Source organism: Drosophila mojavensis, unplaced genomic scaffold (assembly GCF_018153725.1).
Source record: "Drosophila mojavensis isolate 15081-1352.22 unplaced genomic scaffold, ASM1815372v1 contig_36, whole genome shotgun sequence".
Lineage (NCBI taxonomy): Eukaryota > Metazoa > Arthropoda > Insecta > Diptera > Drosophilidae > Drosophila > Drosophila mojavensis.
Window position 1 is genome coordinate 6701863 of NW_025318858.1, and position 26851 is coordinate 6728713.

The 26851-nt window shown below is 38.6% G+C and overlaps 4 protein-coding genes and 1 long non-coding RNA gene across 15 annotated transcripts in view; 2 read left to right on the plus strand and 3 right to left on the minus strand.

Moving 5' to 3' along the window:
• Positions 1-125: 125 nt before the first annotated feature.
• On the minus strand, positions 126-4314 carry LOC6576164 (protein pigeon). Of its 2 annotated transcripts, XM_015165026.3 has the most exons (9): positions 4152-4314; positions 3680-4081; positions 3325-3626; positions 2064-3257; positions 1769-2001; positions 1494-1708; positions 1209-1430; positions 957-1120; positions 752-843 (listed from the first exon to the last, which is right to left on the minus strand). In XM_015165026.3, the coding sequence occupies exons 1-8, from the start codon at positions 4213-4215 to the stop codon at positions 996-998; spliced, it is 2757 nt and encodes a 918-aa protein (XP_015020512.1). In that variant the 5' UTR covers positions 4216-4314; the 3' UTR covers positions 752-843; positions 957-995. The 2 variants fall into 2 exon arrangements, with proteins under 2 accessions (XP_002002163.1, XP_015020512.1); XM_002002127.4 differs by lacking the exon at positions 957-1120 and having other exon boundaries at positions 126-843; positions 4152-4313.
• A 96-nt stretch (positions 4315-4410) lies between these two features.
• Positions 4411-6573, plus strand: LOC6576165 (tubulin gamma-2 chain). The gene is made up of 5 exons (XM_032728900.2): positions 4411-4514; positions 4577-4779; positions 4838-5428; positions 5498-6180; positions 6251-6573. Exons 1-4 carry the CDS (start codon positions 4466-4468, stop codon positions 6023-6025), a joined length of 1371 nt encoding a protein of 456 aa, XP_032584791.1. The 5' UTR covers positions 4411-4465; the 3' UTR covers positions 6026-6180; positions 6251-6573.
• Positions 6574-7127: 554 nt separating this feature from the next.
• On the minus strand, positions 7128-7772 carry LOC26527610 (male-specific sperm protein Mst84Db). The gene is made up of 2 exons (XM_032728962.2): positions 7582-7772; positions 7128-7522 (listed from the first exon to the last, which is right to left on the minus strand). The coding sequence occupies exon 2, from the start codon at positions 7517-7519 to the stop codon at positions 7379-7381; it is 141 nt and encodes a 46-aa protein (XP_032584853.1). The 5' UTR covers positions 7520-7522; positions 7582-7772; the 3' UTR covers positions 7128-7378.
• A 707-nt stretch (positions 7773-8479) lies between these two features.
• On the plus strand, positions 8480-9585 carry LOC26528653. Its single transcript, XR_001449367.3, has 2 exons — positions 8480-9123; positions 9185-9585. It is a non-coding gene; the product is annotated as an uncharacterized LOC26528653 (long non-coding RNA).
• Positions 9586-13394: 3809 nt separating this feature from the next.
• The window catches only part of LOC6576166 (brain tumor protein), a 36381-nt gene continuing 22924 nt past the window's right edge, over positions 13395-26851 (minus strand). For 7 of the 10 annotated variants that reach the window (XM_015165029.3, XM_032729342.2, XM_015165028.3 and 4 more), the window contains 3 exons: positions 25501-25775; positions 20363-23726; positions 13395-13509 (listed from right to left, as the gene is read on the minus strand). In XM_015165029.3, coding sequence (XP_015020515.2) covers positions 13427-13509; positions 20363-23594 — 3315 coding nt within the window. In that variant the 5' untranslated portion in view covers positions 23595-23726; positions 25501-25775 and the 3' untranslated portion in view covers positions 13395-13426. Of the gene's footprint in view, positions 13510-20362; positions 23727-25500; positions 25776-25913; positions 25933-26851 lie in introns of those variants that run through there. The other 3 variants (XM_044008613.1, XM_044008614.1, XM_044008610.1) reach the window with 2 other exon arrangements.

Below are 26851 nucleotides of genomic sequence, written 5' to 3' on the forward strand. Positions count from 1 at the left end.
TGTTTTCGAAGTTTCGAACATTGTGTTTATAACAGTTCTGTCTGTCTGTTACAGTTCTGTTAAATTACTGATATATTCAAACACATGTGCACACTTTAAAAAAGGAAATATAGAAATTATGAATATAAAATTGAAATAAACATGTTTACATATTATATTTTTACATATAAACATAATTTTTTTTATTTATATGGGACACACTACAAATGGTTATGTTAACTCCAACTTGTGGATGCTATTGCGCCACCTTACGTAAATATTTGGTACTACGGCCAGATTATAACAGTTTACTTGGCAAGGGGAAATGCAATTCCAATTTTATACATTTTATATATTACCCCTTACAGTAGCTCCTACAGAAAAAATACTTTGGAGTATTTTTTGAACTGTCTCTAAACTATGATGAATAATGAAATTCATACTACACGTATTTTATTTTTATAAATTATGACTGGATCGTAGAAGTAGCTGCACTTTTAGCTTCTACTCAAAATATATATCATATGAAATGAGTATATCTTATAAATTATAGTTAAATTAATGTAATTTTGGACACTCATACCGCTTTAGCTAGGGACTTACATACATATCTATTCTGACTACACAGTAATATTTTAAGACATTTTAAGTACTCTCAAATACTTTTACACATTTGACACACCAATTTGGCCTACATGAATAATACGATTATGATCATAAGTGACTATTCTTTGACTGTTAGCTGTTCGATGGAGCTCAGCGTCGTTTCTATTAACAAATTGTAGTCCAACTCATTGAGACTCGCCTTGGCCGTGAGCAGGTCCAGGAAGGAGTCCAGCGGAGACAGCGTTTCAGCCGTGAGATCTGCAAAGAAAATGAAAAATAAAATTGAATGGAAACAATTATACAAGCCATTCAGTAAATACATTTAACGACAAATCCACAGACAGACAGACACAAACAGATGCGCTGCTTACCAACCAGAAGATGATCGGCAGTTGGGAATAACTATGTGATTACCAAATGGCGGATCGCTGCACAAGCACGAAGCGTGCAATGCTTAAAATGGCTGTGGTTAAAATGATAAGCAAAAAACCCAAAAGCAACGAGTGACAAACGATGGTGGGAGGCTTGCCCAGTGCTAGACCGGGTGTTGGATGACAATGTGCAAATGAAAATGTGTTAAGCTAAGTGTCACAAATGATCAAGAATATAAAGTTGCTTCCTACCGGTTCTGGCATGCATTCGCGACTGTGAAACGCCACCAGATCCGCGCCGCTGTGCCGGCTCCTGATGCTGACCCGATAAGATATTGGCCGCATGCTCTCGGCCCCTTATCATAAGACTCTCTGGATGCTGCCAGCATTTTAGCAAACGCTGAGCACGCTGCTTAGGCAGAGCTGAGAGCAGCGACAGCTTACGCTCGATGCCCTGCGGCGTGTCCTCGATATCTGCAAGCAAAGAAATTTGATTATTCACATTGTCAGTGAGAGAATTGGATTATATATACACACCGAAAACGATTGCCTTCATGACATCGACTTGTAGCTCAAACACATGATTCTCCACGTATTGCAAAAACATGTCATAGTCCAGGGCGCGGTAGCCCAAGTATGTGAAGAACGAGGAGAAGCCTTCAGGCAGCGGAAAGGCAATCGACTCCACGGCCAAACAATAACGTTCAAGTATCAGAAACAGCGAGTGCTGCTGATTGCTGGACATCTGGTCACTAATGGTCATAGAGAAGAATTTTACATATGCAAGACACTTATATAAATATGAAACCCACATCAGTTGAAAGCCGCGCAATGTCTCCAAGCGCGCATCCAAGCCGGCCGCCCGACAAACCAGCGAACACAGCGCACGGGACAGCTCCAGCTGAGCGGAAACGAATTGCGAGGCAACTGCATGAACATGGGCTGGAGCCTGCGAGCGCTCGAAAAAGGTTTCCTTCAGCCAGCGGAAGCCCGAATGCGGCTTTGAGGAATGCTTCACCAAATGCACGCTGAGCTCTCGCAAATACTGAAAGAAGGGATATGTTAAATATGGAAATTCCTTTAAGCTAAATTCTAGCTTAGACGTACAACGGAAAGGACGTGCTCCTGCTTGCTGGCCGTGCAGCCCTCGAGCTCAATGAACGGCAGCACTTCGCTGCTGAAGGGAAAGGCGCTGCCGCTGCTGTAATCGCCAAAGCCACCGCTGCCTGCATCTGGCGTCATGGGCGTCGTGCAGCGGGAAAGCGCCTCCGGCTGGTAGCAGGCCAGACTAAAGATCAGTTTCTCCGTCACCTGCTCGGCTGCGAAGCGCGGTTGCTCCTGCTTGGCAGACTCATTCAGTAGTTCCCACAGCCGCGTCCAGATATCTGTGCGATAAGGAGACAAACGCTGCTGCGGCGACAATAGCATCATGCTCGTATTATGCAGCGCCTCGTGCGATATGCCCACGTTGATGTCTGCGACGCGCGCTTGAATGGGTCGCGTGGCCATCGCCGTGGTCAGCGGGAGCAAACGCATTAGCGGCTTTGCCTCCTCGGGCAGTCCGCGCACTGCTGCTGCATAGCTGCCGGCAATGAGCGCCTCCTTCAGCAGCGCCACGGTATCCAGCGACAGAGGCCGCTCCAATATGCTGCTCAGCAGCTCGGCCAGAACATCCATGTCAGTGGAATGAATCAGGAAGTAGTGGATAATGCTGATGCGGTTGTCCAACGAGTTGTCATTGCGGAATGTTTCAATCAGATGCGCCTTTGGCACACTCAGCGAGACAAGATCTAAGGTGGCAGCATCGAAGGCTAGTGCACCCCACTTGCGCAGCGGCACCAGGTGAGTAACATCGGGACCTCGATTGACTACGGCCGGGCACACAATATGGCACGTGGGCTCGTGCTGCAGGCCCACGTCCAGCAGATGCACAAAGATTGCTGATGAGACCAACAGATGATGCGAGCCCTGCAGCGCAAAGGTGGGACGCAGCAGGCGCGCCTTGTGCCAGGGCACGCCCGGCATGACGCAGTGCACCACACATCCGTGATGCAACAGCGACACGGAGTAGGCAAAGTGCACATCCTGCTGCTTAGTTGCCTTGTTTTCCTGCGCATGCTGCGGCTGCATGGGCTGGTACAGATAATAGTGGCACACGAAGAACATGCCCGAGCTATCGGCCAGGATGATCAGATTCAGTGAGCTGTCGTGCACGCGCAGTGGCACAGCGTCGTCATCGTAGCTCGGCGGCTCCTCTGCGGCATTCGCGGGAAGTTTCGGCAAATTGAGCGGAATGTTGAGCTAGCGAAATTGGAAATTACAAATCTGAATGCAAGTTCCATTTCACCGTCAGTTCGATCGCACTTACAACTGTTTCCGTGGGCTGCTTCTCGTTGAACTGAAATGCTGACAGAGTGGGACTGAGAACCGGCGCCGCCTGTTCGCCTGTCTGCTCCCGCTCGTCCAGCAAGCTGAGGCTCACGGCCTTCGGCTTGAGGTGTATGTAGTAGAGTGCCTGGCACTCTGAGTCCCACTGCGCCCAGCTGAAGTTCTTGGCCAGCGTCTCATGGGTTAATATGCTGACGTCCAGGCGCCAGGCGCTGCCCTCCACACAGCCGGTTTGTGAGGCTGTCGAGCTTTGCTTAACCGTGCAGCTGTACTGCTTGATAGCTGAATAAGTTGTTTATTAAGTCAGGATTACCGCATATTCACTGACTACTCACAGTCCTCGTGTGTGAGCACCAAGAGCTTGTCCTGCCAGCAGGTGCGTGTGGCGCTCTCCACTCGCCAAAGGAACTGCGTCATAATCTGCCGGGTCGACGGCTCGGCCGTGAGGCATGTGGGCGTCCCACCCTCGCTGCTGCGCACTTCCACAATAAAGGCCTGATAGCGCTGCGACGCTTTTACCACATAGGACAACAAGGTAATGCTGCTATTGATGCTCGCCTGGATGATTTCCACGCAGCCGGACAGGGTCCAGAGCACGCGTACCTGCTTCTTGGTGGCATGGAAGTGGCCAATGCAGGTTTCGCGCTTAGTCGGCTCGTCCAAATATTCGAATATCCATGAGGTTAGCAGCGACCCGTCCTGCTCCTGGCCCAAAATGCGCCACTCGTTCGCCTTTTCTGCTTACGAACATATAACAAAATGATTTGGATTGGTTTCAATGCTTTCTATGCCGACTGCAACACTTGCCTTTGTAACCCTGAGCGGCCAAAAGGCCACAGAAGTTGGCAGCCAAGTTCTCTTGCCGCAGCATGGTAATTTTAATTTATTTATTTTCAAAATATTTTCGCCTTTATAGCATTTTCAATTTTCAGCGAAGCACTCAAGAAATCAATAAACATTGCGGAAAGTTGGCAACGCGACAATCAGCTGTGCAGGGTGACCATATGTACATATTTAACTGTGTGGCAGCGCCACCATAAAGATCTTTAAAAACATGGCGCCCAGCACCGTTATATTCAATATGTTGCGCAACATTTTGCAAAAAGAAATGAGTACTGATAATGCCAAGTGAAATAATTACCCTACAATTGGGCCAATGCGGCAATCAGAGTAAGTTAATTATAATTTATAAATACATGTAAGGTGCTAATTTTTAAATGCTAACCCAAAAGTTGGCTTTGAGTTTTGGAAACGCCTTTGCCTGGAGCATGGCATTTCCCCGGATGGGGTGCTCGAAGACTTTGCGGCCGATGGACACGATCGCAAAGATGTCTTCTTCTATCAGGCAGATGACAATCATTATATACCACGAGCAGTCTTATTGGACCTGGAGCCCCGCGTCATTCACAATATAATGACCTCGCCATATGCCAAGGTAAATATATACGTATGTAATTACATATGCAACTGATTGAAATTGTTTCAATTGTCAGCTCTATAATCCGGAGAATGTTTACTTGTCCAAGCATGGCGGCGGTGCTGGTAATAACTGGGCTTCTGGCTTTAGCCAAGGCGAGAAGGTGCAGGAGGAGGTGTTTGACATACTTGATCGTGAGGCCGATGGCAGCGATTCACTCGAGGGATTTGTACTCTGTCACTCGATAGCTGGCGGCACAGGATCTGGCATGGGCTCATACGTGCTCGAGCGCCTGTCGGATCGTTTTCCAAAGAAGCTTATCCAAACGTACAGTGTGTTTCCAAACCAGGACGAGATTAGCGACGTTGTCGTGCAACCGTACAATTCAATACTCACTCTGAAGCGGCTCACAAAGTGCGCCGATTGTGTCGTGGTGCTGGACAACACGGCCCTGAATCGCATTGCCACGGAGCGCCTGCACATACAAACGCCCACCTTCACCCAGATCAACAATCTGGTGTCCACGATCATGAGCGTCAGCACCACCACCTTGCGCTATCCCTCCTACATGAACAATAATCTGATTGGGCTCACAGCTCCGCTAATTCCAACACCCCAGCTTCACTTCCTTATGACTGGCTATACTCCACTGATCACAGACTATGAGGTGAGCATGTAAATGAATTAGAATTAAGATTACTTTTCAGCTATCATTGGTTCCTTTGACCATTTGCAGACGAAGACCAATGTGCGCAAGACAACAGTTCTGGACGTGATGCGCCGCCTGCTGCAGCCAAAGAATATGATGGTCTCCTCGACCGCCGACAAGCGGCACTGTTACATCTCCATACTGAACATAATACAGGGCGAGGTGGATCCCACGCAGGTGCACAAGTCGTTGCAGCGCATACGCGAGCGCAAATTGGCCCAGTTTATACCGTGGGGTCCGGCAAGCATTCAGGTGGCATTGTCGCGCAGCTCGCCCTACGTACAGACGGCGCACAAAGTATCCGGCCTGATGATGGCCAATCATACGGGCGTGAGTGCCCTCTTCAATCGTGCATTGGCCCAGTATGATAAGCTGAAGAAGCGCAATGCCTTTCTGGATCAGTTTCGCCGTGAGCCTATGTTCCAAGACGATTTGACCGAACTGGATTCGGCCCGCGACACGGTTGACTGTCTGGTGCAGGAGTACGAAGCTGCCACACAGGTGGACTATCGACACTGGAGTCCGCTGACGAATGGAGCAAAAGTCACAGCTTAGGCATTTTTCAGCTGGCTAAATCACAGTATAGCCCAGTAGGCCTTGCTTTTACATTGTTCTACGCCAAGCTTACAAAAATCAACCTCATTCCATTTTAGGGATACTATGAAGTAACACTAAATTTTCAAATTTCTCTGGGTGCTGCCTATTGTGTGGTTCGTATATGGATATTTTTTAAAATACAACTTGAAGTTTATAAGCAATCATTGATTCCCCTATTTTTAGTTGTACAGCCATGTCGAAGTTAAAGAAGTCATTGAAGACTTTAAGTCATACCATCAAGGACTTTTTGGGCTTGGGAGTCCAGCGAACTCTCAATCTTTTCGGATACCTTGGTGGTATAGCCTTTCGAAATTGAGCTTTACAATACACAATTGCCGGCTGTTTATCTTAAACCCAACGTTTCACATACATCATGCATTAGCAGAACACATTCCCGTTTAGATCGTTTTAATACTTATATAGTACGAACTATGTTAAAAATTAGTGAGAAATATGGATACATAGCTTGTGTAAGCCTACCAATAAATACGAAGTATACTTGTTAATTTTACCGCTCTTGAAAAATGTTTTATTGAACTTCTACTCAGTGAGTGATATAAAACTTGTTCTTAAATATGGTTCATAGTAAGGATACAAATATGTAATATGTCATTCACCAGTCGAAACGACACCTGGAATGTCATATGAATATAGTTTAACTGCGCAGTCAGCAAAGCGCGTGATTATGCGTGCGTGTGTATGCAAGTGTGCATAAAAGAAGTGCAGTATGAGTAGAATATCAGCTCGAAGGGTTCAGGGTATCTCCTAGTCGAGCAGTCTCGACAAGAGCCTTCATACTTGTTATACCCTGAACCCATTGAAAATGTTAAATCAGGACATAAATAAATGTATATACAGGCAGATAAGTGGCAGACTCCATAAAGTATACGTAATCAGGTCGACGAGGTGGGTCGTTCGAAAGGTAACATTCAAGCATCAAAATTCTTGAAAAGTTCACTGAATAGCAATCTTCAATCATTTCAATAATTTAAAATTTTTAATATTGACAGAGACAATATACTCTTTCCCACCTTGCACGAGTATAACAAGGCTGCAAAAATCGAATTGTATTAAAATGTTAATGTTACCAACCCATAGGTTTATCAACATGAACATCGTGTTTATTACAATTGCAAGATAAAGTTTCCGTTTTTTTTTTTTTTTTTTTTTTTTTGTTTACATTATTTTTTTGTTACCACATTTTTGAAATGCTGCATTAATCTTGCTGATCGAACCAGATCGGAGCAGTTTGATCCACCGGCTCTTCGGCAGTCAACAGTCGACGCCAGGGGCCATCAGGTCTGCCGTCGTTTAACAGCCACAGCAGAAGGAACATTGCAAAAACGCCGGGGTGCAGGGCGAGAAACACATCTCAACACAACAGGATTGACAACAGGGTCCGCCACACGGTGGGCCACAGAATGAACACCATCCAGCCGGACCACAGCACATATTCTGAAAATATTCAGTTGATTCAACTTCTAAGACTCCTCGCATTTACAGTTAATACTTACGTTTAAGAGATAGGTGAAATCAAAGCTCTTCGGGCAATATCAGAATATATTATTCGTTGAAATTTGGTTATATTTTGTGTGTGCTGAGCGGCTTTTAGGAGGAGAACACCTAACAAAAAAATAATGTAAGTTTTTTACACAATTTTGTATGTGCTTACTACACGAATTTTGAACCAAATCTGAAGATCTCAACCAGATTCGTTTCTGCCTAGCCAAAAATTGAAACTCCTTTTCAAGGCCTGTTTCGATTCTGATCCAAACATCGAAATTACTCAGCTTAAGTTTTTTTTATACACTGAACCCATTGGAAATGGGAAATCAGGGTGCAATAGTTTTGTTAAATGTATGTAACAGGCAGAAGGAATCATCGCAAACTCCACAAAGTATACATATTCTTGATCAGGGCGACTAGCTGAGTTGAATTGGCCCTGTCCGTCCCGTCTGTCCGTAAGTTTGAACGTGTCGATCTCAGAAGATATAGGAAATAGAGACTTGAATTTTTTTCTAGGTCCGTGTATACCGCGCGCATATGCATTTTTTCTTCAAAAATCGATTACTTATCCCGTTATTTTGTTATCGATTAAAACCATTAACGAAAATCAGTAATAAATTTATATCTGCTACATCTTTAAAGCTAAAGTCACCAAATTTTTAATGTGCACTCAAATATACTTTATAGAATTTAAATTTTTGTTAAAATTTACCCCCCATCTCTTTATCCACCCCCTCGCCCTTAAATTTGTAAGAGGCGTATTTCAAATACTAGAGACTTGTGTTTTGGCAAATGCACTCATAGGCATGCATAATCTGAAAGTTTCATGAAGATAGTCCATCCACAAGAAAAGTTGTTAAGCAATTAAGTTCCCGCATGTGCGAATAACTATTTAAATATCAGTTGCTCGAAGGGTTCAGGGGATCTCGTAGTCGAGCAGTCTCGACTAGAGCTTTCTTACTTGTTTTATTCTGTTTATTATTGGACTTTTCTCTTTGGGAGTTCTGTGACCTTCAGACAAAATTGGGAGAGTGACAAATGTTGGCGTGGGTTGATGAAAAATGATGAAGATAAAACTCGTCTAAGAGGTTTTACTGGTGGGTAGTATCATTAGATAAAGCTCGAAGATATACGCGTTATTTATATATGAACTGAACTTATGTATATGTATCTATATAGACATGTATATGTGCGTATATATTGTATATTCATATGTGAAAGTATGTATGAGAATTCGCAAATGTTCATATCATATTCATATACCCAATTTTATTAGACAAATTGAAACTTCATATCTTTTCGCACTATGGCTACATTTTAAACAAACTGCAAGACTTGGTAATCCAAAATATAGAATTATATTGAATGTCGTGGAAACACATTTCGATTTCTATGAATACACTCAAATACATAAACGCTTTTTCAATAGGCCTTGCCTTAACACGCATAAACTTGCCTCAGGGCTCTAAAATATTTCAGTTTCAAACTACACCTGGAGTCGATAGGTTTGTCTTAATTTCTGATAAATCGCAACCAAACTTAGTCCTTTAGTAAGTAGCCAGAAAATATAATTCGCTTCGAGAATATATATTTCGTTGATTCCATCTGCAGGGTGTGAGCCATCATGTGCTGCCAAAGCCGCTACTACCGGGAGACACCCTGTGTCCAGTGCTGCCTAGTCGATTGCAGCTACTGCTGCTATCGAACACAATGCGCGGGTCCCTGTGGCCCCTGCAGGACTGCGGCGCCTTGCTGCTGCGGAGCTGTCGGCGATCTCAACTACAAATACTCCTTCTTTGGACTGCATTTACTCTAGGCGGAAATCGATGTAATTCCTTTGTCTCCCCTCCTAGCAGCGGCAGCAGCAGCACTTGACTCATCGACCTTGACCTTAGACTAACTGCGACTCCCGAAATTTGTTCTGCAAAATTATCAGTTGAAAATATATGTCAAAACATCCAGCCCAGTCGGTATTGCTCGTCTAGGAGCTGCTCTGAGCGCTTTAAACAGCAGATATTGCCATTCATTTCTTAGTAAATCTCTAGATCGCACGGCGTATAAGTTAAACAGGAAAAAGTAAATGAAATTATCGATTTTTATCGAAACGAAATGGGATTAATTATCGGACTAAAATGTATTGTATACACGATTTAACAGAGTCAACACAAGTTAGTCGTAACTCCCCCACAACGATGTGCATTTAAAGATTGTCATACGAATAGTGTAACTGAAAGTCCCTCAACAGAAAGCAGCATGTTAGAGTGCTCGGCAGAACGAGGCGTAGCAGACCCTGTTGAATAATCAGGAAAACTAGCTTCAATAGCGTCCAAATTTTACAAGTTTAAAAAATCTATAATTATAAACTACTAACTATGTAGGAGTTGGAAAGAGGTGAGTTAATGGTTTGTTTGTGCAATAAAATAGAAAAGATATTCTGGACATCCCAAGCACAAGTGCTGTATATAGCGCGCTCAGTTGGCGTGCTACCGGCTATAAAAAATAAAAATTGCAGCTCTAAGCTAATTTTTCAAATTATTTTTAATATCAGTCTCATCTGTTACAAATTCAAGCTAGAGTTCAAGAGCAAAGTATGACAATATCTTGAGATAGGATAAGAACTTACCAATGTAGGATGTATATAATCAGAGTTGTTTGCTTCCACAAGTCTGATTTAGTTTACATTCAGCTATTCTCATTCCTTCTCAGTCAAGAAAACAATTGGTTAATTTATTAAAAACAAAATTATTTATTTTTTATTTTTAATAGTTTTTCTTTTGTTTTTGTGATGGAAATAGAAATTCTTACAATACAATTGTTACTGTTTTTTTTTTTTTTTTTTTTTTTTTTTTTTTTTTTTTGTCATTAATATTTACTGTTACACAACATTTTTTAAATGTTAATTAATACAATATATAATAATAATAATATAATATAATAATAATTTCATTTTTATTTTATGTACTTCGAAAATTGTGGCCCCTAAGCATTTAAAAGACTTATATTTGCTTCAAGTTCTGTTTGGTTGTAGTTTGTTTTTTTTTTTTTTTTTTAATTTTAATTTTTTTACTGTTATTCGAGTACACAATAATATTAATCAAATGCATACAAATGAGTTTTTCATTCATTTCAGATTTTTTTGTTCCTTTTTCGTTTTTTCTTGGTGTATAAAAATATTTGTATATATTTTACCATTTTCTTTTTTACCGTTATTCATGTTGCCTCTCACTTACACATTAGAATAATGAGTGTTCAACTGCTTCATATTTTTTTTTTTTTTATTAAAAATTTTGCTTTTATAGTAGCATTTAGGCATACAAATTTAATCGTAATAATAATAGTTTTTAATGAGTTACTAATAACTTTCACATTTATGACATCGGTATTCGATTACGATTACGATTATATATACATATATGTGTATATATATTTGTGTATACATGTATTTATTTTTGTTTTCAATTTTTCTTTAAAAAATATGAATACATAAAAATATATGTATGTATGTATGTATGCAAATGCCATTCATATGCAATTTTTGTTGTTGTAGTACTTATAGTTGTGGGTTGTTGTTGTTGTTGTAGTGTGGGGTATAAATATTTGCTTCTTTTTTAATGTATGTAGGTAGTTGCATATGCAGGGTGTTCACTGTACTGTGTGGATGTGGGTGTATGTATGTATGTATGAGTAGTTCGCAATTCAAAATAAAGTCACAAATAATTCGAATTAAATACATATAGAAAGAGAGAGAGGGAGAGTTGGAATGAGATGTATGTATGTATGTATGTATGTAGTATATGTATTACTATATGCATTTTATATGAAACAGTGCGCATATAGTATGCCTTGGTGGGTGTGTGTGTGTATTTATCTTCTTCATCTTTGTCTTTGTCTTTGTCTTCGTCTTCGTCTTATATCTTTGCTTTGTTTTCTTAACTGATTAACATAAATTTAACAATTTCCCGAAACAGCCAAAGAGTGCGGGCAACACTCAAAGTTACACATTTATATTTGTTTTCCTTTTTATATTGATTTTTTTTTTTTTTTTTTTTAAATGCCAACCCATCTCTACACTTTCATTGATATATTAATTACCTTTCAGTCCATTAGTCCATATATATATTTGTATATATATATGTAATATATATTTGGTTTTTTTTTTTTTTTTTTTTTTTTTTCTTAACAAACTTTTATTAATAAACTAAATTTGAGCGAAAAACTTTAACTAAGATTTGTTGTTGTTTTAATCGTTTATTTAGATCAGAAATAACTGTATGTATGAAAACATGTAAATGTATGTGTGTGTGTGTGTGTATGTGAACATATGTGTTTAAATGTGTGTGTGTGTATATATATATGTAAAGCCATTTAGCAACACCCTGTATACTATGTTTTATTTGAAAATTCAACTTGTTTCTTCCTCTTCTGCCATTTAGCAGTGAGTTCAAATGCTCAAAAATAAAATAAAAAATCAATGGCAAAATGTTTTGTTTTCCTTTTGTAAAATGCTTAAAACGTTTGCTAAAACTTATCAACTTAATTGTAACGACATTTAACATGAAATTGGTGTTTTTTTAAGTTTTTTTTATAGTTATAAAAATACATATATTTATATATATGTTGACTTATAATAATATATAATAGCTTGTAAAATGACTAGATGACGATATCATAGATCATGATGTATATAAGTATGTATGTATACTATATATATATATATATATATGCAAATGCTATGATGTATGATGAAAGATGTACGATGAACATATGTATGTATGTATGTATGAACGTCGATTAAAATTCTTAGCAAATTGTTTCATATGAATGTGTGTGTGTGTGTGTGTGCGGTTCGACCGTAGAGACTCATTAAACTAGATCTAGATTTTATATATACATATATATATATATATATATATATATATATATATAAATATATAATTGAGTCCCAAAATTGATTTAAATTATTTATGCATTGTGTAATTGTGTAAATTGTGTAAAAACGTAAACATCTAATTAGCATCATTTAATCATGATGAAAACAATTTCAACACAAATATTAAAACAATTAAAAGTATACTAGTCGGTAATGCCCGACTAGCAAACACCCTGAATCCGCATGTTATTTGTTAATCTAATCTAATCATTCCAGGCATTAATAAAGCCTGGAAAATAGATATAACGACAAGTTTAATTCCCTATTTTAGTAGATCTAGCTGTAAGTAAAAATATAAAATACTATTAAAGGTAGTAGATACTACTATTTTCATAAAGAAACAAATTGGCTTAATAGTAACAACTATTTTAATGAACAACTCATTTTTCGGTTTTATTCTTTCTGAAGGATAAATCAGTGAAAAATATGCGAATCGCAATATTAGTTTTGATATATTGTGCTTATCAGCTTATTATCAGCTAAAATTTTCTTGTCCAATATTTAGGGCTCAGTCCCATCATTAGTTTCATGAGTTAGAGTTCTTTCGATTATAGATTGAGTTGGATGGAAAAAAGGAATACCCATCCAAAAGAATGTTCAAGAGATTTGCCCAAATAAAATGAAAACTCTTTAGCCTGAATACAGTTTCAGTTGATGATTTGAAAGGAGATCCGCTTCTACGATTCGGGATCAAATAATACATGTGTGGCTACAGATGTTGATTAAGTATATATATATATATATTCTCCCTGTTTAACGGATTCAGGGCATAAAAAAAACAGTTGTGCAAAATTGGAATGAATAAAAAGAACGATTCAGGTATAACCTATAAATGTTTAAGAAATAGACACAATATATATATGTATATATATTGCTTTATATATAAATGTGTTTTTTTTTTTTTTTTTTTTTTTTTTTTTAATTTAGTTCTCTGGAAAATTAAAAAGAAAATTCGTATGTTCTGGCTGCAATCGGTCTGCCAGGTTGTTTAGCTTTTTACGCGTAACTGAAAATAAATAAAAAGAAAAGTGCAAATAGTTGATGAAAATAAATAAAACAACGCAATATTTGCTTTACTTTTTTTTTTTTTTTTGTGAAAACAAGTGAAACATCTTTAAGCTTTAATGAATACAAAAAAGAAAAATAAATAAACAACGTCGAACAAAATACAAAATTAATACCATATGTAAACGTAAACTCTATAATGTTTTTCTATGGAAATCTAAAGCAAAATTAAAATAATTTCTAAAAGTTACATAAAAAATTTGTTAATTATTGCAAATTCATTAACAAATTCTTATTATATTTATATTTGTTTTTATTTGTCAAGCTGCACTTGACGCGAGTTGAATCTATGAATACATACATATATGTGTACATACATATATATGTATATTTAAGCAAAGTACACGGTATAAATATTTCTTAAGATGCGTATAAATACATTAAAATACAAATACAAACTACAAATGCTTGGATATGAATGTGTTGGTAGTCTTCAATAGGAAGTATAAGCAGCTAACAACAAACAGTTATCTATTATATACTATATATATCATATGTATTACATACTACTACATATATGCATATATATAGATATATATGTATACTTTAAATAGTTGTTTTGTTTCTTATAATTTTTGCATGTTTAACTTTTCGTTCGCTTACAAATAGAAAATAGAAAATATAATGAAATTATTTTCTCTTCTATATTCCAAATTATGATTATTATAATTATTATTATTACTATTTAAATTTCTCTTGCGCGCAAAGCAAAGTAAAAGAAAAGTTCAGTTGGGTTTAGTTTCAAGTTAAGGATGAAGTGGAAGTGAAAGCCTATCAATTTTCCAATGAACCAAAAAACAGAGCTGTGAAAATTCCCTAAACGAGTCGCAATCCATTTTTTCTTTCTTTTCTTTTTATCTCACAAAGGTTTCGTTTTTTATTTTTAATATACATATTTTTTTTTTTATTAGTTTTATTTCACGTTTACGTTTTCGAAGCAGTCTAAGATTTTGTTGTTCTTTGTTAAGTGTCATAAAAAATGTGTTTTTACCGTTAAGTTTCACTACTAATTCAATAGAGAATCAACAACACACACACACGCATGCACGCACATGCAACTTGAGGCAGCTGCATATGCTCCCAGTGTGTATGTGTGTGTGAGTGCGTGTATGTAGTTGTAATTATATATATACATATATAGTAGCAACATTATATATATATATATTTCTTTATATGTAAAGATGTATGTATATAGTAGTATAATATGTATATTTATGTGTAAATGTTTTCGTGTAAAAATCAGTCATAGTTGTAATTGTTTATCAATTATGTTCGCATTGCGCTGCGTATGTGTGTATGTGTGTGTCGCTCATATGCGAAAGCAAACTTAGAGAACACTGCATCAAAGAGAGAGAGAGAGTACAAAAAGCTTTGCTGAATAAAGCTCAGATTTTGAGAGATCAGAACACACACACATACATACACACACGTACACGCAACCATGCATTTCGCTTTACTGTGTACTTACATATGTAGGTAAGCATGTAACTATGCATGTTGCCTGCACAGTGTAGCCATATGCAGTGAAAAGTACTGCATATGCGAGTTTTTGTCAAATTGATCTTTGTGTTTTTGTTTCTGTTCTGTTTTATATCTCATTTTCGTTTGGTTAGATTAAAAAACTAGTGACGACAACAACAATGAAAAATAGTACATATTCGTATGTATAATTGCATGTGTGTATATTTTATCGTTATCTGACAAACTACGCAAGCAAGCTTTGAATAATTGATATAATTGAATTTTTCAAAAAAATATACATACAGACATTTATTGGCATGTATGAATATTAATATATATAAATATGAATTTATGTCTGTACACCTGCATGCTTATTTGGGTTCTCTAACATTCAATTTAACATTATTTTGTTTTTTTTTTTTTAATTTTTTTTAATCTTATTAATAGATAAATATGTATTCATTATTATTAGAATAAATATTCTAGGAGTATTTCCATTTTCTATGCTGACGGATTATCGAATTTTAGCTGTCTACTTAAGAGAAAAATAAAAATCATAAATGGGAAATATAAATTCAAATAATAACTGCATACATACATAAGTATATATCGATACAGTATAGTTTTCACTATTTTCTAATATAGTCTAATAATACTTAAAAACACTTCTACGAAGCCAGTTTGAATTTTGTTTATTTAGTTCGCTGCTGCCGCTTGTCAATAATCATTATCGTTAAAGATTTTCTTTTTCTTTTTTAATACATGTACAAATTCTAAATTCCGTACAAAATGCTCAACAATGTTTCTTAGGGATCTCAATTTTATTTTTAATTTTGTTTTTTTTTTTTTTTTTTGCTTTTTGTTTGCGTTTGCTTTTGCTTATCATTTTGCTTTGATTTTGGATTTGTTTTGTTTAATAACATTTATCAAAAATATAAACTACATTAAAAATTATTTTTATGCATATCCATGGGCTCAATTCTAGATCTAGATCATTCAACTTGTGCCGACAGTCTCTCAACCTCAAATTCAACTGCAACGCAAACCAAACACGAAACGATACCTATACCTACACTTTGTCCACTTCACCTTCTTCTATATATTGCCCTATTCCTTAGATGTGTGTAACCCGACTTGGACTTCTGAAAGTTAAGTTTTTTCTGAAGTCTAAATATTAGTGTAACATTCAAAACCTAACAATGAAAACGTGTCGGTTTTCGCCACCATTCAGCACATTCAACACTGCCTTATACTTATGCCTAAATATGCTTTAGATTTATCATTTTCTGATCGATCTTTACCGATTTTTCGTTTTTGTTTTCTTTATTTCATTTTTGGTGGTAGTTGTGAAGCATTTGAATTTCCAACGAGGTGGCGCCAAAATAAACTAATCACAAATGCCGGCACACGCATACCAACTACATATAGTTTTATGATTCCAACATATATATATATATATGAATATATATAGATGGGTGTTAAAATTCACAAATTGTCAGCACGAGCTACAAAGTTATCGTTTATCGTTAAGAGACGCTCTATATGTATATGTATGTATGTATATTAAAGAGAGCACAGTTAATTGGCGGTATAAAAAGTTTACATTTTAGTTGAATTTTTCACATTGTTTTGGAAAAAATACATATCCTTAAAATGTTTAATAAATTTATGTATGTATGTGTATATATATACGGATTTATGCATATAGTTTTAATTTTTTCTTTTATGTATATATAGATAGATAGCGCTGTGTTTTATAATTACACGATTTAGCTTATATAAATATGTTTTTGGGCTTTAGTTCTTTAAATATATATACCAATACAAATATATATATTTAAAAAAAAATTGTTACATATTCATTTTGCACAGTCTATTAGATTCTCAATTCATCAAAATTGTTATCAACATACATTTATATCGTATCTAAATTTTAGATTCTTCCATATGCATGGCAATGCATCTTCTTGAATGTTCTGTATGGGCGAGAGGGACAGCGCCAGTACGAGCAAGTGAGAGAGAAATTTTCGAATGTTCGCCGCGTCCCACTGTGCGGCACATTCTCTGTTAGTTAACTAACTGCATCACATTCTCTGTTAGCTAACAGCGATACGCTTTCTGTCAATTATAACAGCGCCACTTTCTCGTTAGTTAACAGCGGCAATCGTTAACAGATGTTAAGGTGCAAAGCAAAATATATAAAAATGAAATCAGCATAGGAAACAATAAATAAAAACACAAAGCAAACAAGTTTTTTTTTTTTTTGTTTCGTCAGAATTGATAAAAAAATCATTTAATTATGTACTTTTGTTACTTTTCTTTTGTGGCGGTTTCTTCATTTTTGTGTAGGTGTTAATTAATGTTTACAACAATTTGTATTTAAAAGGTGTTGTTGTATTGTTAATATTAATTATTATTATTATTTGTGTCCCATTTTGTGTAACATTTAAAAATGTAATAATAAATTTAATAAAAATTTAATAGTAAACATAAAAACAAATAAGCACAAGTCAAATATAGTTTTTCCTCCCCTATTTTTTTTTTCTTTTCTTTGTTTTTGTTTTCTTGTTGTGCAAGTGTTTAAATACGCTATTGAATAATAATAATAAATACAATTAAATATTATGTATATATATATATATTCATATATATATATATATATATATTAGGCCATAATAAATACCGTCAATTAGCAGTTAACAATTTTTAAGTATATAAAAAATTTTCAACAGTTTTTTTTTCATTCAGTTTTGGTGTCAAGTAAAAAGTTCTCACAAGAAATGTACAATACTTTGTTGTTGTTGTTTTTTTGTTTACCATTACATTACAGCTACTCACACACACATACAGAGTTACATATAATATTACAGTACTTGAATTCAATTAGTTTATAGTTTACAACAAGCATTTCATTAATATTAAGAGAGAGAGACACAGACACACACACACACACACACAAACATGTGTGTGTGCATGTCTATGCATGTGTGTCTGTTACATAACCTACATATTTAATAATCTCACTTAACGACAGTTAAGTTCCAAAAATGCAAAATTACAAATTACACAAAAAAATTAAACATTTTTCAAGCATCAAAAACAAGTCAGAAGAAATAATAATGAAACAAAATAATAATTAAATAAATTCTAATAAACAAATATTATATATATATACTTTTTTTTTTTGTTTTGTTTTGTTTTCTATCTTTATATATGTAGAGCTATATATATATAAACTCAAATAAAATTATAAACATTTTTTAAATGCTGTTCCTGTTACTGTTGCGTTTTGTAGTCTCAAAAAGTTCTAATTTAATTAATTAATGCCTGCTGTTTTAATATTATTATTATTATTATTATTATTCGTAACTATTTTATATTTTCCTCTTTCAGCTATTCACAACTCGTTTCTGAACTGTGAATATAATTAATAATAATTGGAACACATAGCAAAGCGCTTAAAATAATTGCAAAATTCAACTCAATATTGGATTTCTTTTTGCGTCTGCTTCTTCTTTCTTTCTAGCAAGATCTGATTTACTTTTCGAGTTTTATTTTGGGGGAATTTTTGAGAAAGTTTCGTTTAGTTGAGATTTTGTTTTACACTTAAGTTTATTCACATATATATATATGCAAATATATATATATATGTATATATGTATAATTGTTAATAGTAATTGTTTATAATAAATCGTTTAAGTCTTCTGCGCTGATTGCCAATTTTTTTTTGTTTATCATTATTCTGGTTTTTTTATTTTTTGAAAATTTAGTTTTAATGCGTAAAACACTATCAACAAATAGTTATTTTAATTTTATAGTAAACTTCACTTTTTATATGTATATTTTGTTTTTTTTTTTTTTATTATTTTAAAATTTTTAACAACGTTTGGAAAATTCTCTTGAGCGTTAAGCGAAATGCTTTAAACAAATATTAAAACATATATATAAATAAATTAAATTGATCATGCACAATATATATATATATACTTATATACTTATATATATATATATATATAGAGTCTTTCTGCCGGTCAATTTAGAACAAGAATAATTTGTAGCTATTTTAGTTTTTACTTTTTTTTTGTGTTTTATAAATTAAGCAGCGGCAAATTTGTTGTGTTTTTTTGAAACATAAATTATGATTATTGTTTTGTTGGTTGTTGTTCTTTATGTTGTAATAATAATAAAAATAAAACAATCAAACATAAAAACTAAGCGAGTATAAAAATGTTTTGTGTTGTTGTTGTTAAAAAAGTAGCAAACATTTTATAATAGCTTTAATAATAATAATAATAATAATATAATAATATAATAATAATAATAATAATAATAGGTATAAGTAGTAATAATAATAATAAAGATACACGTATGCATATAAATAATCAGTAATCAATAAATTTACAATCAAAAAATAATTTATAAACATAAAAAACAGTTCAATATATATATTTTTATATCAAAATTTTTGTTGTCTCTTTTTCATTTTGTTGTGTTTGTTTGTTTGTTGTTGTTTATATGTGTTCAAAAATAATAACAAAACAGTTTTTGCGCTTTACTTAAGATTACAATTAATAAAAAATATTTGTTTCAATGCTCGAACGATTTATTTGTCCATTGTTGAAGCATTTCATTAAAAACTATTTTCTTTTTTTGTTTGCTTTCGTATTTTTTTTTAAGTTTTTAGTTTAGTTTAGTTTTTTTTTTTTTTTATTTGTTTGATGAGCGAACATAAATAAAAGTGGAGGGATTTGCTTTCTGGTTTTTCTTCTTTTTTTTTTTGTGTATTATTTATATATATATATATAATAAAGAGACTTGCAACTGCCGCGGGGGCGTGTGGCACGGCAAAGGCGCCATTCGAGTTGTTGTTGTCGATTTTTTTTCTTTGTGTGAACAAATTAAACAAAAAATAAGTAATACACAAATAAAAAAAATATATATAAAATAAAAAAAACATTAAGTCTTAACACAGTGTAAAAATAAAACAAAATTCAACAATAATTTAAAAAGTTAATAATATAAATGTAAGTTTCTATAATATATAAAAGAGAGACAGAGAGAGATAGAGTCCTTGCTATGCTATGCTATGCTATGAGAAACAGGCAGATAGACAGAGACAGAGAGTCAAATAGATAGAAAGAGAGGGGGGGGATAGAGAGCGCGCAAGTCAGAATTGCCAACTTGTTTATTAATGATTCACAGATCAAATATTTCTGATCTGATCATTGATATATGTTTATATATAATTTTTTTTGTTTTTTTGTTTTTTCATTTGCTTGTTCTTTTCTCTTTTTTCAATGTCTGTGTGTGAAGAAGGCTCTCTGCTTACATACCCACAGGCGCCAGCTGTACGTAGCGATAGATATAGAGGCGATAGTCCTTGCTGGCCAGGACAACGCTGCCATCGTCCATGAGCGCCACATCGAAGCACTGGGCATGCTTCACCTTCGACTCCAGCGCCGAGATCAGCTGCCCGTCCTGTGTGAAGATCGTCAAATTGAAATTGTTGTGATTGTCCGCAATGAGAATTTCGCCATTGGAATTGATGCCGACGCCGATGGGATAGTTGGTGATGCCCTCACCGCCAATCTGGCGCAGATATTGGCCCTCATAGTTGAACACCTTGACGCAGTGCGCCCGATTGTCGCTAATGAAGATCTCCTGCTTGTCGTTGACCACCACGCCGTTGGGGAACTCCAGATGCTTGGAGCACCCGAACTTGTGCAGCACATTCCCGTTCTGATCAAAGATAATGACGCGCATCACCTTGCACTCGACCACAATGATGCGTCCCTTGTTGTCGACGGTGACGCCGCGCGGATGCTGCAGGATCGTGGCCCCAAATTTACGCACAAACTGTCCATACTGGTTGTAGATCTGGATCTGGTGCGTCGGCGAACGCTCGGTCACAATAATGTCGCCCGAGTTGCGCACGACGGCCACACGGTTCGGGTAGAGCAGCTGCGAGTCGCGCTTGCCGCACTCGCCAAACTGGAACTTGAAGCGTCCCTCCTTGTCAAAGATCTGGATGCGATGATTGTTCGTGTCTGCCACGATGATATCGTTCTGGGCATTCACCGCCACGCCGCTCGGCTCCGTGAACTGGCCCTCCATCACGCCGAACTCCCCGAACTTGCAGTGATAGATCATTTTCTGGCGCTTGATCTGCGACTTGGGCGGATAAATGGAGGCGGACAACAGCTTGCTGGTCAGATCCAGCAGAGATTCGCTGCTCACCGCGCTGCCATTGCCATTGCCATTCAGATTCACCGACGACAGACTGGCAAAGGCGTCCACCACAGCCGAGCTGCTGCCGCTGCCGGCGCTGCCGACGCCGCCAAGCGTGGCGACTGCTGATGTGCTGAAGAGATTGTCGCTGCCGCCATTGCTCCACTTCTCGTAGGGATTGTAGTGCGCCATGCTGCTAGCGCGCTTGGGCAGCAGCTCGCCAAAGTGCTGCAGATCGCTCAGATTGCGTTCGCGTCCGCCCAGCAGGAGGCCATGCGCATAGACGCTGCCGCCGTTGCTGCTGCTGCCGTTGCTGCTGTTGTCGAGCAGACTACCCAGGCCCAGGCCTGGCAGCAACTGTTGCTGCTGCAGCTGCAGATGTTGCTGCTGCTGCTGTTGCTGCTGCTGTTGGTGGTGATGATGGCTGCCCGCGCTGCTGGCGCTGCTGTTGCTCGCGCTCTGCGTGGGCCGTGCAATCGGCGGCTGCTTGCCGTGACTCTGGCCGTGACTGTGAGCGTGACTGTGACTGTGACTCTGGCTGTGACCCAGGTGACTATGACTGTGACCCAGACTGAGGCTCGACTCGGAGCAGCTGCCACTGCCAGGCCCACCGCCATTGCTGGCCCGTATATAGCCAAAGGTGTTGCGCACGCCCGCCTGTATCGACTGGTAGTTGGACATGAACTCCAGCTCGAAGGGCAGCTGCATGTCCTGGACGCCCGCCTGGAGCTGCTGCTCCAGCTGCTTGCGCAGCAGCAGCGCCTCGGCCAGCAACGGCGACTGGACGCAGTTGGCGGGCGAGCGCTCGACCGCATCGCAGGTAGCCAAACCCTTGTCAATGATCTCCTTGGCGCGCTGCAGCCAGACCGCATTGGTGTTCATGCGGGCCGTGTAGAGCGTCTCCAGCTCCTTGAGCAGCTCGCTCTTGCGCTCATCCAGCATCGAGGCAAAGAACTGATGCGTCTCGTTCAGTTCGTTGTGCGCCTTCTGGTACTGCTGCTTGACCTTGGTCACGCTCTGCTCGGCGCTGCTGGCCACCGACACGATCTCGCCAATCTTGCCGCGCATATCGGCTAGCAGCGTCTGCAGCGCCGTTTCATTGTAGCCGCCGCTGCTCGAGGTGCTGCTGCTGCTGTTGGTGCTGTTGCAGTTGGCGTTTCCATTGCCGTTGCTCGTTGCGGCCACAGCGGGCGATTGCACATTCTCGAGCTCATGCAGGCCCGTCGAGTGCTCCAGGACGATGCACTCCTTGCACACCAGCGTGCAGCAGGTGCGGCAGCTGAACTTCAGCAGCTCGTGCTTGTGACGCAGGCAGAAGATCTGTAGCTGCTGCTGTTGCAAGTGTGTGGAGTAGAGTGTCTCATGCTGCTGCTGCTGCTGCTGCTGCTGCTGCTCCTGTGAGTTGTTGGCTGCTGCGGCTGCTGCGAGCACAATCTTCGACAGCTGCGACATGGGCTGCGCATCTGTCAGCTGTACCTGCTGCTGCTGCTGCTGTTGTTGCTGTTGCTGCTGCTGCTGCAGCATCATTGTCAGTGAACTGGCGTACTTGAAGTCGCTGGAGGCTGGATTGTTGCTGCCGTTGCTGCTGCCGTTGCTCGTCGCCTCGAAGCCCTTGATCAGGCAGACGTTGTGGCCGTTGAAGCAGTGCATAAACTCGTGCGCGGTCACGCAGTTGGCGCACAGATAGCTCTGGCAGTCGAAGCATTTGGCCACAGCATCGCTGCACTTGCTCTTGCAGGCGGTGCAGCGCGCGGGGGCGAGGCTGTTGTTGCTGTTGCCACTGTTGCTGCTGTTGCTGCCATTGCTGCCACTGTTGCTGTTGCTGCCTTTGCCAGCGCCAACGACCAAGCTGCTGATGCTGTTGTTGTTGCTGTTGCTATTGCTGCTGGGCAAATTGCTGCCAATGACGCCGGGACCGTGGCCATTGCTGTTGCTATTGCTATTGCTGTTGCTGTTGCTGTTGCTGTTGACATTGGAGCCGCTGAGGACGCTGCTGCTGGTGCTGCCGCAGCCGCTGAGGCCGCTGGTCGATGAGCTGGACGACGACGAGGACGACGACGACGAGGAGGAGCAGGATGAGGAGCTGGCCGACGAGCTAGACGACACCGATGCCGATATCGGATGATGCCCATTGATGACAGTCACATCCTGGCGCACCTTCACGCTGACCTGACTTCCAGCTATATACTCATCGCTGCAGATCGCCGAATCGCTCACGGGCGGCGACGACCCGCTCAGTGTCAGCGGCGAGTCCGACAGGTAGCCGGCGTGCTCATATGATTCAATCGAGTTCGCTCCGCGCATGGAGTCCAGCGACGGAGTCGGCGAAGCCGCCATCGTTCTGTGTGTGGGAATGGGTGTCTTGAATGTCTCCTCCTCTCCTTCTGCTGTCGCTGCTGCTACTGCTACTCGATTCACTACTATTCAGTTGTCCACAGTGTCTCCCTCTCTGGCTGCCACTGGACACACCTGCAAGTTGAGAACGTTAAAAAATAACCATAAGTAAAACTTTTTATTGTTATTTTCATTATATAAATTTATTTTTATTTTACAATTTATCCACATATTTTTTACGTGTTTCATCAAATAGAAGGCTTAAAATTCCTTTGTAAATGAAGCCAACTAGCTACATTGAAATCCAAAAAATAATAAATACAACAAAAATAAATAAAATAAAAAATTATATAAGAAAAAAATATAAAATAAAAAAATAAAATAAAGAGAACAAATAAATAAAAATAATAAAAAATAAAACAAATAGAAATTTTAAAAAATAAGTATATGAATAAAAAATAAATAATAAAATTTAAATTAAATAAATAACAGATAAATAAAAGACTACATTAATTAAATATTCTTGATTTCTAAGTGAAGCCCCTTAAGAAAATTTCAATATTTAGTCCATAAAATATTTAATTACAGAAAAAAAGCAATAGATCGACTGTATTGACTGATATAAATTACACTTTATAGACCCGAGCTAGAAATAAAACTATTTTAAAGGCGAAATTCCCACATTGCCTTCAGTTCATTTAAATAATTACATTGAGAGCATTCCGAGCTCTATGTATATCCTTTCCATAATTACATTTATAGCACACAGGGAAACACTCAAAAGATAAAATGACATTTTATATATCTAAACTAAATATAAATAATTTAACATGCAAGTCCCACCCTAAAACTTTTGTTTCTAAACGATTTGCAGATAAAAAAAAAAAAAAAAAAAAAATGATGGCCCAAACAAAGCGAGAACTTAGTTGGGATTTAGTAGGCAATAGCTTAAGTGCCTTGACCCAACTACAACTTGACACAACTCAACTAGAGGCCAACCCTTCTCCCACCATAACTGTCGTTATTCCTTTGTTTTCATAGCACCCTTTGTGTGAGTCAGCAAAAGTTTTGCAGACCTTTTGCGCCCCCTTTAACAAAAAAATTATGATTCACCTTCTTTTCGTAACATAATTTGTAGCTAATTGTCCCTCGGTAATCCCCTACCGGGCTACCAGACTACACCCTCCCCTCACACTCACACACACCCACACGCATAGAAAACGAAGCGACTTTACTACATTTGGCAAATGGCAACAAAGTGCTTTTTAACGCAATTCGAGGCTGTACGAGGGAGGCGTCCCTCTTGTCATTCGTCGTCCTGGAAACCCCCAACTCACACTTTGCCCTCCTTCAACTTTAGCCGTCAACAGGAAATGCAATAAGCGCACGCACAAGGGGGCGCTTGAACTACTTGCTGCCGGCTAAGAGGGTGCACAACCCCTCTAAGCAAAACAAAGAGTAGAAAAAAAAATAACAACAAAAAAGTAAACAAGCGGCGGCGGCAAACGAATAAGGAACTTTTCTAGATATTCATTTCCAGCGTCACACACACACACACACACACACACAAACGCGTCCACAAAACATCCGTCAACAAAAGCCACACTCGAAGAAGTTGGGAAGTGAAAGCAAAACGGCAAACCGAAACCGAAACGAAATGGAACGAAAATCAACCCTCGAAGAGGCGCCCAGTGAAGCGGCAAAGCAACAAAACGCGCGCTCCCCAAATAATAACGGCAGTTTGCTCATGGACTGCGCCACTGTGAGCGGGGGTTGGGTGGGTGTAACTGTCTAGACTGAATGTATGTGCACATTTATCACGCACACACACACACAGAGAGAGAGAGTGAGACACACGCACACGCACGCACGCACACGGACAGAGCCTGTGCAAGAGGCATTGACTTACCGTTTTAAGTTGTATTTTTTGCTCGTCTCCGTTATTTGATGTTCTGATTTGTTTTTGTATTTTCCTTCGTTTTTTTTGCATTCGCTTTTAATGCAGTCAAAAATTTAATGCCAATATGGTCCTTATTATTATTATTATTGTTGTTGTTGTTGCTTTGTTTCCATTTGTTACTTCCGCTCGATTGTTGTTCCTGTCGTCTATTAGTTTTGTTTCATACTTTACGGGTGCTGCCAATTTCAGTTGCCAATTATGAATTGCGTCGCGCGCACAAAATGCTGCAATGGAAAAGCGAACAGAAAAAAAAACACGTTTAACTATTTGTTCGAATTTGTATTTTTATAGATTTTCGTTTTTTTCTTTCTTTTTTTTTTCTTATATATATCATTTCTTTATTATGATCATTGCCTATGCACTTTTCACAGTTGTAGTCCCTGGTAACAACAAGACGGAGCCGTAGTAAATGAAAACGCGACGCGCTTGCGACGCAGCTCCCTGCAAAACTAACTTTGCGCATTATTCAGCGACCCGGGTAAAGCTGCCACCAGGAGCAGCAACAGCAGGAACTGCGAAGTCGAAGTCGACGTCGACAGCGACAGCGACAACGACTGCGCTGCTACTGCAGAGAGTGCCTCTGCATGTCCTGTAGGCAAACGGACGAGCAGGCAGAAAAACAACAACAGCAGCAGCAGCGCAGCAGCAGAGCAGCATCAGCAAATGCATCGCTGCACATTGCTGTGGGCTGCATAAAACAAAATTATTCCCAATTACCAGCCGAAACAAAACACACACACACACAAGCAGAGTTGGGAAAAATCAATATTCATATTTACAGTGCGCGCACACGGAAAGACAAGCAAACACACAGGCACACGGCAACAAGCGCCTTTGGCTTATGCATATGTGTGAGAGCGAGAGATTCAAAGAGAGACGGCAGCATAAATGCCGAACTGTTGAATGCCGGCCCAACCGGTCAAAAAAAAAAAAAAAAAAAAAAAACTAAATTGTACAGCCAGCCAGCCAGCCCCCGCCGAGCGCACGGACAAAACAGAGCAACCCTTAAAACAATATGGCGTCGGGCAGTCACCCACTCAGACCACCAACTAAAAGCAACAATTTTCCATGGCCGAACCTGAAGACAGCGGCGCTGCGCTACAGGTTGCGTGCTCAGAGAGTGAATTGTAACAGGAAGCAACAGCGAACGATAAACCGATAACACGGCACACACTCTCTCACTCTGCCTCTCTTTTTCACTCTCTGTGTGTCTGTCTGCCTCTCGCACTTTGCAGCCTTGCGCATGTTTTCCAATTTTGGGCAATGACAACGACCGCACCAAAATACAATAACAATGACA